The 15,000-nt window shown below is 39.5% G+C and overlaps 1 protein-coding gene across 2 annotated transcripts in view; it reads right to left on the bottom strand.

The window, feature by feature from the left end:
• inpp5a (inositol polyphosphate-5-phosphatase A) overlaps nucleotides 1-15,000 on the bottom strand; it is a 186,064-nt gene that overhangs the window by 123,834 nt on the left and 47,230 nt on the right. For both annotated transcript variants that reach the window (XM_079635786.1, XM_079635785.1), the window contains exons 3-4: nucleotides 11,186-11,286; nucleotides 8,967-9,054 (exon numbers count right to left, since the gene is read on the bottom strand). In XM_079635786.1, the coding sequence (XP_079491912.1) occupies nucleotides 8,967-9,054; nucleotides 11,186-11,286 (189 nt within the window). The remainder of the gene's footprint in view (nucleotides 1-8,966; nucleotides 9,055-11,185; nucleotides 11,287-15,000) is intronic.

The following is a 15,000-nucleotide window of genomic DNA, read 5'->3' as shown; positions in this document are numbered from 1 at the left end:
ATTTCTGCGGTAATTAAGACAACTTATTTTATTCAAATATAATAATACTTGTTTTCATCAGGGCATTTATAATGTTACAAAAGATTATATTTCAAATCAATTCTGTTCATGAAAAATAAAATGTATCGCAGTTTCCAAAAAAAATAGGACTTGATAATAATCATAACTGTGTCTTGAGCATCAGATCATCATATTACACTGAGTTCTGGAGGATCATGTGACACTGAAGACTGGAGTAATGATGATAAACTCAGCTTTGATCACAGGAATAAATTACACTTTACTGTATATTCACATAGAGAACTGATGATTACATTACACAAACAGTATTATAAAAAGACTTTATAAAAAAATAAAAAAAAGACACAAACACTCACTCTCTCACACACACACACACACACACACACACACACACACACACACACACACACACACACAAACTGTATATTCTCTCCCCAATCAAACAAAACCTTTAATTACTTTAATTTTTATATTAAAGGCATGTTTTGGGAGATTTTGGTCACTTCTGGGTAAAAATCTGCCCCCAAAATATAGTTACCGGTAAGTAGACACACACACACACACACACACACGTCTCTCTACATCTGTATCCCGTGTTGTTTCCCCTCAGTGTCATTCTTCAGTAGCTCTTCTGTGTGTAAGTGTCTCTGACGGGAGCGATTGCATTACAGCGTCCAACAGCAGACACACACACACACACACACACTCCGACAGCAGACACACACACACACACTCCGACAGCAGACACACACACACACTCACCCTCCGACAGCATCGACACGACCTTAATCTCACCGGGACACGGATAACAGTGTGTGTTATCAGCCGTCAGCGGGATTCAACCGCAGGACACACACACACACACACACAGCTGCCTTTCAATCAAACTCACTTCATCTTAATCAACAAAAAAAAAACTTATGTTTCTCTAGTAAATGATTTAAGAATGTATATATTTGTGCTGGAAAACAGAAACACTGAGGAAGAACAGTGTTGGATATATGATGAAAATGTTAGATTTATGTGTTTAATATTATACTGTATTCATATTTGGATGTACATGACTGCTCCATTAGGCACTATATAACGCCACACACACCGAATAGAAGCGCTCGCATCATGACGTCTCTAATTAAAGCTGCGGGTCGCCGTGTTTGAGCAGAAGAACAGCGTGTCCGATGTAACGCATTGTGACAGGAACACTTTATATCTCACACACACACACGCTGTGGTAATAAGGGGCGGACATTAGTGCACATCATTACCCATGAGCCTTTGGGCCCCGGGGCAGAGCGGCATGATAAATATTAATGGTGTGGAACTAGTGAACGGCGATGCTTCCTCTAATTGACATTTTACCTCCTGTATTCTTTACAAGAGCGATAAAACACACGCGCTGTCACTCAAACACACCCAGTGCTGAAGCAGACACACACACACACACACACCGTCTGAGCAGATTACCGCCGAAAGATTCATTTCAAGAGGAATCACTTAAAACTGAATCACTCGTTATCCTGCAATATTAGACCCTGAACAACCGGAGGATGTGATTCATTGACACTAAAGACACTAAATAAACTCTAAAAAATCTTCGGTCCTTTTTTCTAACCTAATCCTGGGTCAGTTTTAGTAGTTTTTTCTTTCTTTCAGAGTTTGGGTAGTTTTTTTGTTACCCAGATCCTGGGTCAGACGTAACAACCCAGTGTTTGGGTAGTTTTTGTGTAACCCAGATCCTGTGTCAGACGTAATAACCCAGTGTTTGGGTAGTTTTTGTGTAACCCAGATCCTGTGTCAGACGTAATAACCCAGTGTTTGGGTAGTTTTGTGTAACCCAGATCCTGGGTCAGACGTAACAACCCAATGTTTGGGTAGTTTTGTGTTACCCAGATCCTGGGTCAGACGTAATAACCCAGTGTTTGGGTAGTTTTGTGTAACCCAGATCCTGTGTCAGACGTAACAACCCAATGTTTGGGTAGTTTTGTGTTACCCAGATCCTGGGTCAGACGTATCAACCCAATGTTTGGGTAGTTTTGTGTTACCCAGATCCTGGGTCAGACGTAACACCCCAGAGTTTGGGTAGTTCTTGTGTTACCCAGATCCTGGGTCAGGCTTAACAACCCAGTGTTTGGGTAGTTTTTGTGTTACCCAGATCCTGGGTCAGACGTACCAACCCAGTGTTTGGGTAGTTTTTGTGTAACCCAGATCCTGGGTCGGGCGTAACAACCCAGTGTTTGGGTGGTTGTGTTACCCAGATCCTGGGTCGGGCGTAACAACCCAGAGTTTGGGTAGTTTTTGTGTTACCCAGATCCTGGGTCAGACGTAACAACCCAGTGTTTGGGAAGTTTTTGTGTTACCCAGATCCTGGGTCAGACGTAACAACCCAGTGTTTGGGTAGTTTTTGTGTTACCCAGATCCTGGGTCAGACGTAACAACCCAGTGTTTGGGTAGTTTTTGTTACCCAGATCCTGGGTCAGACGTAACAACCCAGTGTTTGGGAAGTTTTTGTGTTACCCAGATCCTGGGTCAGACATAACAACCCAGTGTTTGGGTAGTTTTTGAGTTACCCAGATCCTGGGTCAGACGTAACAACCCAGTGTTTGGGTAGTTTTTGTGTTACCCAGATCCTGGGTCAGACGTAACAACCCAGTGTTTGGGTAGTTTTTGTGTTACCCAGATCCTGGGTCAGACGTAACAACCCAGTGTTTGGGTAGTTTTTGTGTTACCCAGATCCTGGGTCAGACATAACAACCCAGTGTTTGGGTAGTTTTTGAGTTACCCAGATCCTGGGTCAGACGTAACAACCCAGTGTTTGGGTAGTTTTTGTGTTACCCAGATCCTGGGTCAGACGTAACAACCCAGTGTTTGGGAAGTTTTTGTGTTACCCAGATCCTGGGTCAGACGTAACAACCCAGTGTTTGGGTAGTTTTTGAGTTACCCAGATCCTGGGTCAGACGTAACAACCCAGTGTTTGGGTAGTTTTTGTGTTACCCAGATCCTGGGTCAGACGTAACAACCCAGTGTTTGGGTAGTTTTTGTGTTACCCAGATCCTGGGTCAGACGTAACAACCCAGTGTTTGGGTAGTTTTTGTGTTACCCAGATCCTGGGTCAGACGTAACAACCCAGTGTTTGGGTAGTTTTTGAGTTACCCAGATCCTGGGTCAGACGTAACAACCCAGTGTTTGGGTAGTTTTTGTGTTACCCAGATCCTGGGTCAGACGTAACAACCCAGTGTTTGGGTAGTTTTTGTGTTACCCAGATCCTGGGTCAGACGTAACAACCCAGAGTTTGGGTAGTTTTTGTGTTACCCAGATCCTGGGTCAGACGTAACAACCCAGAGTTTGGGTAGTTTTTGTGTTACCCAGATCCTGGGTCAGACGTAACAACCCAGTGTTTGGGAAGTTTTTGCGTAACCCAGATCCTGGGTCAGACGTAACAACCCAGTGTTTGGGTGGTTGTTGTGTTACCCAGATCCTGGGTCAGACGTAACAACCCAGTGTTTGGGTGGTTGTTGTGTAACCCAGCTCAGACGTGATGTAACCCAGGGGTTGCAGGCTTTTTGTGATCTCTTCAGGAGAGAGCAGAGCAGCTCCATCAAATTGGTGTGTGTCTTCGGTAAAATACAGATGTGTAAATTTTTTGTATCTATAAATTCGTTATTGTTTTGTATATCTTTTAATTTTATGCAAAGCAACATACAGCGTCGCCTACACAAGTTTTTTGCGTGATGGAAACACCTGATGCGTTACATAACATTTTATGATTTTATTCAAAACAAGATACAGGATATAAATGCTTAGAAAGTTGAAATATGTTCTCAGATCTGTACATTGATTGTTTATGGACTGGTTATGGATCACAGCATATTTCGGCTATGAGTCTGAAGTTATTAGTTCCTCCACTGAACACGACACGAGCTCCGGCACGAGATCCAGTGCGTTACAGTGGAAACTGGTCCAATACACTTAATTACGGAAATGTTTACTTTTTACTTCTAATATTTGTTAAACGAGCTTAAAATGTATGCAATATGTATTAATAAAATGTGCTATACTGTAAAATATGATCACAAATAAAGGAATTATCATGCAAACCAGTGGTTGTGTGGAGTTTTTTTTTTAAGTTTAGTGGATTTAAGTTAATCTGTAAACATTCATTCATGTTTTTGTTTTTTTAAAGCTAGTACTATTAGTAAACATGAATAGTTAACCTATAGTTAAATCAACCCATTATGCTGGGTTAAATAAACAACCCAATTTGCAAGGTAAAATTAACCCAACATGTTTCTGTCCTATATTTACCCAGCCCTTGGGTTGTTTTTAACACACGGGCTGGGTAAATATACGACAGAACAGTTCAAGAATAATATATGCAATATAGGACAAATTGAGTTGTTTTTAACCCAGTTTTTTAGAGTGTGTATATATACACACATATACATATACATATATATGTACACACACACACACCAATATCTTTCATATTACAAGACAGAAATGTAAGTTTTCTCTCTCTCAGGACGGGACAAACACCGTCTGTCTCTCTCAACTCACATTATCTGAAAATTGACATCTCGAGCAGACAACAAACAGTTACCCGAGCAAAACAAATGCGAGTGTGTGTGTGTGTGTGTGTGTGTGTGTGTGTGTGTGTGTGTGCGGTTAAATGGCACGTGTCTGTCTGAGCGCAGATTTATTGACTGTCTGAAGCACCGTAAACTCTCGGATCACATTCGACTCGACTCAAACACAGACTGTGTCATGCGATACGCCACTTATCATTAGTGTGTGTGCATCTTCTGCAGACAATCTTCCTCTTCCTCAGCGCTTCTGTCTGTTCTCCAGCACACACATATAAACATTCTTACATCAAGATGCATTTACTGGAGGAGAAGCACAGAGACATTAGATAAATCTTGTTTTATGAGAAACCGATCAAACTGAAGCGAGTTTGTGCTTAAAATGAGGACAAATATCTGCCAATGGAGTCAGAAATCAAAGAGAAAACAAGAAGATTTGTGCACATATTTGTTTTAATCATAAACTCACTTCATTTTAATCTCAGAAAACGTAATATCTTCTGTAATGTTGCTTCTTCTCCAGTAATGTTTAGATATTAGTGCTGGAAAACAGAAGATGATTAATGTCTGCAATAAATGTGTGAATTATATTTTTAATATTATCCATATTTTCATATTTGAATGTAAATGATCATCATATAACGTTCATGATATTACTCTTAATTTTTCTGTAATTTAATTAGTTAGTTCTGATGTACTGTAGTGTATAATTGCATTAAATACTTAAATTGCATTAGAATATAGAACAATTCTATATAAAACAATAGTGGATTTAACATCAATTTTGTTTTTAATATATCCTTCTCCCTTTAAATACTTTGATCAATACAAGAATAATATATGCCACTTTATATCGTTTTTTTTTTAAGAATTAAAAGAGTTCACGTTTATCCTTGTATTGTATTGCATTTAAATCGAATCTTAAAACTTGTTATTTCAGGATTGCTTTTAATTGACTTATTTTGTTGTTTATTTTCAGTGTTATATATTTTTTTGCTCTGTACTTTGTGTTTTAATTTATATTGTTGCGCTTGCTTGTGTTGTAAAGCGCTTTAAGAATGCACTTTTAAAGGCGCTATACAAAATAAATGTATTAGTATTATAATTGTTCATTGTTTTATTGTTCATTGTTTTTAAAGGAGAGTAATTAGTACAGTATTAGTATACAACCTGCCAAAATAATATAATCTTGAATTACTGATCTAGTGAATTGAGTTTAATTTCCTTCTTCATGAATTAATAATATATGCAAATTGATATTGTTAATGTAGAAAGAATTAAAAGAAGTATTGTATTGTTCAGCTGGTGATATGGTTGATATGGGATTGAAAGTAATAAGTAATGCAACACTTTTTAGAGAGAGAGTAATCAGTACAGTAATAGCTCCACTGTTGAAGATGTAATCAGTAGATAATAATTAATCACTTGTTTAGGGTAACTTACCCAACACTGAGTATCAGCGAACGACCTGCCAGAATAATATAATCCTGAATAACTGATCTAATGACTAGAGTTTCATTTCCTCTTGAAACTCTGGGTTTATTCCTGGGGTTTTGCTTCCATCTAGTGGCGATAGCAGGAAACTTCATGAATATATCCCTCAGTTTTTTTCTGGAGCAAAAACACTCTTTATGCAGAGATACAGCGCATGCAAACACACACACACACACACACACACACACACACACACACACACACACACACACACACACACACACACACACACACACACACACACACACAAACACAAAAGGTTTCATCATGCAGTAACTTTTTTAATTGTGTCATTTCTATTTTATTTGACCCCTTAAATCATATTTTTGAAAACAAGCTATAAATTTAGGAAGTCACTAAATGAAGCACATTTTAGCTTTCCTGAGAGATTTTTTGTTATCAGTGTTGTTAACTGCATCAGTCTTTATCAATAAACTATTAAAAACTTTTTTAAATCTCCTGCAGGACAGTTCAATTCCTAACAATAATATAATATATAGTATGAAAAAATTAAGCAGTGACACTGTCATGGTTTGGGACAATAATAGTGTTTTTGTGTGGTGAATTATTGTCAGCATTAAACCATCAAAATTAAATGATTTTTAACTCATTTTAATAGCTAAAGAGTTTCAAAACTGAATATGTGAACTCTTTTATAGTCCTCTAACCATCGGTTCTCCACAAGGGGGCGTCAGCGAGTTCTGTCGGGGGTCGCGTCATATTTAGAAAAGTTTTGAGCAATGAGCATTAAATAAAAGTCCTTAACTTTTTTCTGTTCAAAATATACAAAATGTATATAATGAGCGAGTTCATCATGAATCCATTTTCCAATCCGTGTTTTTGTCGTATCCTGAGCCACTGGTGCTCCTATAATAAGTGTTTACACTGGGACTATTTTACACGGGTTCGGATGCGGAGTAGCCCAGGCCCTGCGTGACTCGCCGTACACAGAGAGAAGTAGATCCGGCTGCAATGTTCTTCCAGAAGACGCATTATTCTGTTAATAAACACAAGTTTATTATCGCTCGCTATAGCGCCAAAAGCCTCACAAATAAAGCCTCACAAATAACAAGTATATAAGCAAGTATTGAGGCCCCAGACAGCAGTCATTTAGTAATAACATATTCTTTATTGTTTACCTGCACACCAGTGTGAATATTTGTGTTATTGCATTTCAAATATGGCCAGTTTATAGGCTACTCCTAGGCTTACGTTTTTACATTACAAAAGGCTACTGATGTTTTTGTTATTGTATTTTCAATATTATAGGTTATTATTTGTGCATAAACATATCTGGTTATAGTAAACATACCGTTAGTTTGAAAACAACATATTGTGTCATCCTTGCTGCAAGCTTACAAGAGCGATGATATCATTAATGTGAAGCGGGCCCTAAAATATTGTCTTGGGAAAAGGGGGTCTCAGACTCAGACAGAAAAAGGTTGGAGGTTAAACTGCTTTTATGTCAATTACTGGTATTTTTACTGTGAAACATGGATTTTTTTTCACTGGCTTTCATTTATTGACAAAAAAAGGTTGGGAACCACTGCTCTAAACATCCCTGAACTGATTTCCCATCATCCTCTTTCTCTATGAAGCCTGTAAACTGCAACTCTTCAGCGGCACGAACTCTATAGCTCAATATTGCTCATTTAAACTACAAACAAATGGGTTTACTCACGGGGAATTACAAGGAAATTACATTTTATGAGATTACAAGATCAGTCCGTAACTAATGTTATCCAGATGTGGATATTCATAAACACAGAGCACATGAAGGCAACTGTACTCCAGAGGTGGCAGATCGTCACATGACCAGGTTTGATCTGAACACGGGCGTTAAAATTAAAAACATCGGGCATCTTTTGAACAACACCAGTTACAGTACAACACAAGCGAAACCGTATCCAGACTTCTGCCTTGTCCACACACACACACACACACACACACACACACACACGCTCTTTACACTTGACCACTCGTCTCCTTGTATGACGTATTTCCTCTGTTTGGCTCAAGTGTGTGTAAACACTGCAGGTGTGTGTAGAACTGTTGATAGAAGTGTTTATAGAGCTTTTATTTAATATATTTTCAATACTTTGCATTCTCAAATAAACTTCTACATGTGTGTTCAGTAGTGTGTGTGACTTCTACATGTGTGTTCAGTAGTGTGTGTGACTTCTACATGTGTGTTCAGTAGTGTGTGTGACTTCTACATGTGTGTTCAGTAGTGTGTGTGACTTCTACATGTGTGTTCAGTAGTGTGTGTGACTTCTACATGTGTGTTCAGTAGTGTGTGTGACTTCTACATGTGTGTTCAGTAGTGTGTGTGACTTCTACATGTGTGTTCAGTAGTGTGTGTGACTTCTACATGTGTTCAGTAGTGTGTGTGACTTCTACATGTCTGTTCAGTAGTGTGTGTGACTTCTACATGTGTGTTCAGTAGTGTGTGTGACTAACAGAAGACACACGTCGTGCTGCTTCTAATTAAGTGATAAAACAGTTGCAGATGTTAGGTCTACACACACACCATACTCATGTTTGCCCCAATATAATGTGCAACACTGTCTTTACTACCAATTTATATGCATTGAATTAATTTAAATTACAGTGGAATGTTTTCCTCGACATCTCGTGATTTCAGGGCACGAGTTCCCGAACATAATGCATGATGGGATACGCTTATCTCAAGCGGTATGTGTGTTTAGTGTGCATTAAGGAAACTTTGGCATTTTTAAGACACGTGCACACACTCTCGTGGCCAAGAACCCAAGTGTGTGTGTGTGTTTGGACAAGTGTGTGTGTGTCGTGAGCACATGAGACACAGGAGCAGTGGCGCCCCCTGGTGTTCAGACACATCAACAGACTCACTGTGAACTGCTCCGGGGATTTGTAGTTCTTGTCGAGGTAAACCCGTGCACGGTTGTAGTCCTTCATGGCGTCGCTGGACAGAAGCTCTCTGAGGACATCAAACACACACACACACACACACACACACACAACATGAGCTTCTGGAGCATCTACAGTCACAGACCTGCACACGTATAACTAATACCACATGGGCAGTAGAGCCAGATCCAAACCATCACATGACTGAAAACAACTCTACAGTCCAAATAATACACACACACACTCAGTGTAGGTGATGGAGAGAAAGCGTGTGTGCGTGTGGTGAGATTGAGAGAGATTGTGTGTGTGTGTGTGTGTGTTTGTGTGTGTGTGAGAGGTGAGATTGAGAGACTGTGTGTGTGTGTGTGTGTGTGTGTGTGTGTGTGGTGAGATTGAGAGACTGTGTGTGTGTGTGTGTGTGTGTGTGTGGTGAGATTGAGAGACTGTGTGTGTGTGTGTGTGTGTGTGTGTGTGTACGTGTGTGTGTGTGCGTACGTGTGTGTGTGTGTGTGTGTGTGTGTGTGTGTGTGTGTGTGTGTGTGTGTGGTGATATTGAGAGACTGTGTGTGTGTGTGTGTGTGTGTGTGGTGAGATTGAGAGACTGTGTGTGTGTGGTGAGATTGAGAGTGTGCGTGTGTGTGTGTGGTGAGATTGAGAGACTGTGTGTGTGTGTGTGTGTGTGTGTGTGTGTGTGTGTGTGTGTGTGTGTGTGTGTGTGTGTGTGTGTGTGTGTGTGTGTGGTGAGATTGAGAGACTGTGTGTGTGTGTGTGTGTGTGTGTGTGTGTGTGTGTGTGTGTGTGTGTGTGTGTGTGTGTGTGTGTGTGTGTGTGTGTGTGTGTGGTGATATTGAGAGAGATTGTGTGTGTGTGTGTGTGGTGAGATTGAGAGATTGTGCGTGTGTGTGTGTGTTGAGATTGAGAGTGTGTGTGTGTGTGTGTGTGTGTGTGTGTGTGTGTGTGTGTGTGTGTGTGTGTGTGTGTGTGTGTGTGTGTGTGTGTGTGTGTGTGTGTGTGTGTGTGTGTGTGTGTGTGTGTGTGTGTTGAGATTGAGAGTGTGTGTGTGTTGAGGTTGAGATTGAGAGTGTGTGTGTGTGTGTGTGGTCAGTAAGTTTTTAAAAAATACTTTTATTCATCAAGGACGCATTAAATTGATCAAAAGTGCCAGTAAAGACATTTATGTCGTCACTAAAGATTCTATTTCACAATATAGACTTTTCTTTTGAACTTTCTATTCATCAAATAATCCTGAAAAATTAAATGTATCAGTTTCCACAAAAATATGACAGTTTCCAACACTGATAATAATCATAAATGTGTCTTGAGCATCAGATCATCATATTACACTGAGTTCTGGAGGATCATGTGACACTGAAGACTGGAGTAATGATGCTTAAAAATCACAGGAATAAATTACACTTTATAATATATTCACATATAAAACTGATGACATTATAATAATATTTCAGAATTGTATAGTTTTGACTGTATTTTTAACCAAATAAATGCATGATGTATTAACATGCACTGTTCTATTAACAATCATTTTAAAAAATATATTTAATTATTTATAAGTTCCACAATTTCGACAGCAAAAACTAATAGGCTAAAAAGTAAAAAAAAAAGTCCTCAAACTATTATAGTACAAAAGTAAACAGTGGTTAATATGATAAAACAAGCAAATAATAAACTATAATAGGACAAATACAATAGAACACCTCAACCCATTCATTATAAACCACATGACAAGAAAACAATATATATGTTTTTGGAAAAAGTTTATAGGGTCGCTAGTGTTATCCGTGTTAGATGTAGATCCGGGTCACTAAATTAATTTTAATATAAAATTATACTATTTATAGTAACAATAACAATTATAGGTAACACTATTTGCTTAATTTTTTTTAACAAATTTACATTCTGTACCATTTGTTTACTTATATTAATATTTTTCGAATGAGTGCACTATTCAAAGAGAGACTACATTTCCTGGATAAACAGTGCTGGGTGTGTGTGTGTGTGTGTGTGTGTGTGTGTGTGTGTGTGTGTGTGTGTGTGTGTGTGTGTGTGTGTGTGTGTGTGTGTGTGTGTGTGTGTGTGTGTGTGTAAATATTGGCTCAGACAGCCTTTAATAATGACAGCATATGGAAAAGCAGCTGTTTGCTCAGGAACCGGATGATGGACGGATTCACTCGAGGACTCACTTGATGAAACTGTCCACGTGTGTCATGGAGGCTTCGTAGTTCTTCCCACCGACCTCCTGACAGTGAACCGCCACAAACTGAGGCCTGTGGGCCTGAACCGTCTGTGTGTGTGAGACAGAGAGAGAGAAATTAAACAATTAAACACAACTTTAACATTTATTAGGAGAAAAAAGAGATTGTATCCGACTAGCAGGATATACTGATGCCCGTCACCACAAGAGGGAATAGTCGACTAATCAGTGATACGCTCACGCACACACACACACACACACACACACACACACACACTTGCACAGACAGACTCAAACACACACGCACACTCGCACACACACACACACACACACACACGCGCACGTGTGCACAGCACACACACACTCACACACACACACACACACACACACACACACACACAAACACTCGCACAAACACTCGCGCACACACACACACACACACACACACACACACTTGCACAGACAGACTCAAACACACACGCACACTCGCACACACACACACACACACACACACACGCGCGCACGTGTGCACAGCACACACACACTCACACACACACACACACACACACACACAAACACTCGCACAAACACTCGCGCACACACACACTCGCGCACACACACACTCGTGCGCGCACACACTCGCGCACACACTCGCGCACACACTCGCGCACACAAACACTCGCACACACAAACACTCGCGCACACACACACACACACGCACGCACACAAACACTCGCACACACACACACACACACACTCGCGCGCACACACACACACTTGCGCGCAGACACACACACTCGCGCGCACACACACACGCACACACTGTAAACTGTATATTCTCTCCCCTATTATAAAAAACATAATATAAAATAATATGAAAAATGAGTGTGTGTGTGTGTGTGTGTGTGTGTGTGTGTGTGTGTGTGTGTGTGTGTGTGTGTGTGTGTGTGTGTGTGTGTGTGTGTGTGTGTGTCCACTCCTTCAGAATATTGAGACTAATTTAGGTTAGTTTAAGACACACTTTAAACACATTCAAAATGCAAAATAAATATTAGCAAAGGTACCGAACGGCTTCTGTAGAGCAGGAGACACACCACACACACACATGCATATATTATGAAATATTGATATTGTCATCTTTACAGTTTTTTATAATATTTGAAGAGAGCCGTTTTAATCTGTTTAAAGAGCAACTAACGACAGATCAGTGAGTGAGCTTCTGTCAACACCACATTCATCAGCAACATCATTACGGCCACCAGAGATTAGATATTACATACATCACTCAAGCCTTTTTTGCAGAAATTTGCTTTATTTATTTAAAATTTGGTTCATTCTTAATGTTTTATATTTATATATATATTCAATAAGCAAACTGCATTAGCGATGTTTCCATCCAAAGTTCAACTAACTTCAAACTCAAGGACTTAATGTGGAGACACGTTTGTTGTGGTTTGTTGTGCTGAGGTTCCATCGTAGTAGTTTTGTGCGCACGTGATCGTCATGGCAACGTACAACACACAGCACCTCACGCGGGAAACACTTAACGTAACACGTAAATGCGCGTAACTATTGTTTGTTTATAGTAAAGCGTCCTTGAGCCCTGGAAAGGCGCTATATAAATAAAACTTATTATTATTATTATTATTATTATTATCTAACGTAGATCAAGCAAGCTAGTGCGCACAGGCCACGCAGTGTAGCCGGAATAACACATTAGCGGACCGGGGGGAATAATATGAAATATTTTCCAGAAAACTTCTTGCACAAAATTAATTAATGCACTTGCATCTGTGTGTTTATTTTAAAATATATATATAATAATAAATAAATAAAATGTGATTTTTTTTTTTTTTCTTTTTTTTTCAGATTCACAAACTGTCGATGATTTCAAGGACCCGTGGGAACCCTGCGCTCATGATCACTGAGGCTATGTTTACACGGAAACGGTCTGAAGAGAAAACGCAAAAGTGGCGTTGCGTTATCACTTTTTATTCTGCGATTAGACGAGCGTTATGGGGGGTAATCTGCGTGCGTATGGTGACGCAAAAGTGTGTGAGATTGGATGTAGTGTGCACTCCAGACGGCTAGGTGGCGATGAGGAGCACTGAAAGTGAAAGAGACGCTGACACAGTTTGTTTAATACGGTAAAGCTGCTGCTTTAACCCTCGCTGCTCTTCATACCTTTTTTTTTTGTCAATGAAATTAATGCTATATTTTAGTTTAATAATGTTTTGTTATTTTCCTGTACTGGCGCATGCCTGTGACGTAAACGCGTACGCGACGCCTTCACTGTCTAGCAGACTTTTGCGTTTTAACCTTTAGACGGGAACGCGGCGGTGGAGCGTTTTTAAGATCTCCACTCTGGAGGGTGGTTTCTAGGGCTGTAACGATACAGCAAACCCACGATTCGGTTCGTATCCCGATTTCTGACCCACGATTCGATACAAACCGCGATTCTTGCGAGGAGGGAGGATTTTAAAAGCCAAATAAATAAATAGCTAAAGCTATAACTCTGTTTTCTTGTAACAAAATACTTTTGAAAAACAAACAGAAATATACTCCATTGTGGAGATGATTCGAGCATGTTAAAAATTCTTCTGAGGTAACCGAGGCTTACGGTCTGTGCTGTAAACCACAAATAATATATTGCCTATTCCGCATGACCCGCATCTCAAGCGCAGGAATAACGCTTGCCACAAAGTGAACGCAATAATCGGATAACGAGCGGCGGGTGTCTGTCGGGAAAATGAACCGAAATGAGCATCCCTACAGGCGAGCGTTCTCGTGTAAACAGGGCCTTAAAGAGACATGCACCGAAACGGGTCGCTGTGAACAGCTGTTTATGAGGAGGTACAATCATGTTGTTGTACACAAACATTGAGGAATTATAACCAAAGTATGTTACAAACTTTACATGAACCCCCTAAAGAATCACACCAACCTGTGGAAATGGGCATCGACGACCCCTAAAGTTATGCGCAAAACTGGAATATCGCATAATAAATCCTTTGTAAATGTCTATCCCATGCGTTCAAGAGAACAATATCGTCACTTCCTGGGAAACTTATCAAACACGTACTGGCGAAATATCAGTAATAAAAGTGTCAGTTTCTGCAATCGTGGCGTTTTCCCTCCATCATCATAAACGTGTCGAGCGTCAGAGAAACAGTAAACGCTGTCGTATTCACACACTCGTGTTCTCTAGCGTTCGGATGCTGGTGTTCGGGAACACACTTGTGTGAGACGCCACATTAGGGCTGGGCGATAAAACGATAACGATAATTATCGCGATATAATTTTTCTCTAAAAACAATACAACACAAATATGAGTTGTGTGTGTTTTCTTACAGAGAAATACAGGGATGGGCATTTTTCTAAAATATTGCATTCGAAAATTCGGGCTCATAAAAATTAAATATTCGTTTATTTAAATGACGTTTAACGAAAAAGACCAGAAAATAAATTCAAGCACTTTCGTGTTTATTTTCAAAAGAAATTCAGGGCCTTGAATTAATATTTTTTTTCCATATTCACAAACTGTCAAGGATTTTAAGGACCCGTGGGAACCCTACAAATTTAATATTAATTTATTTAAATGACATTTAACGAAAAAATACGTTATTTTTTAAGTTTACAGTTTTTTTTTTTTTGGTTTTTTTTGTCACCATTTCTGAAAAAGCTTACGGTTAGGCAATATAAAGTATTACAATATATGTTAAAGTTTTATTTTAGTTGAAAGCATTAAAGAGTTGGCCTAGTGCAAACTAAACATATAAAGAACAACCGCATCGCGAGCAGCGC

The sequence above is a fragment of the Phoxinus phoxinus genome (genome assembly GCF_949152265.1).
Source record: "Phoxinus phoxinus genome assembly, chromosome: 14".
Lineage (NCBI taxonomy): Eukaryota > Metazoa > Chordata > Actinopteri > Cypriniformes > Leuciscidae > Phoxinus > Phoxinus phoxinus.
This window is presented reverse-complemented; position numbering and strand designations above follow the sequence as displayed.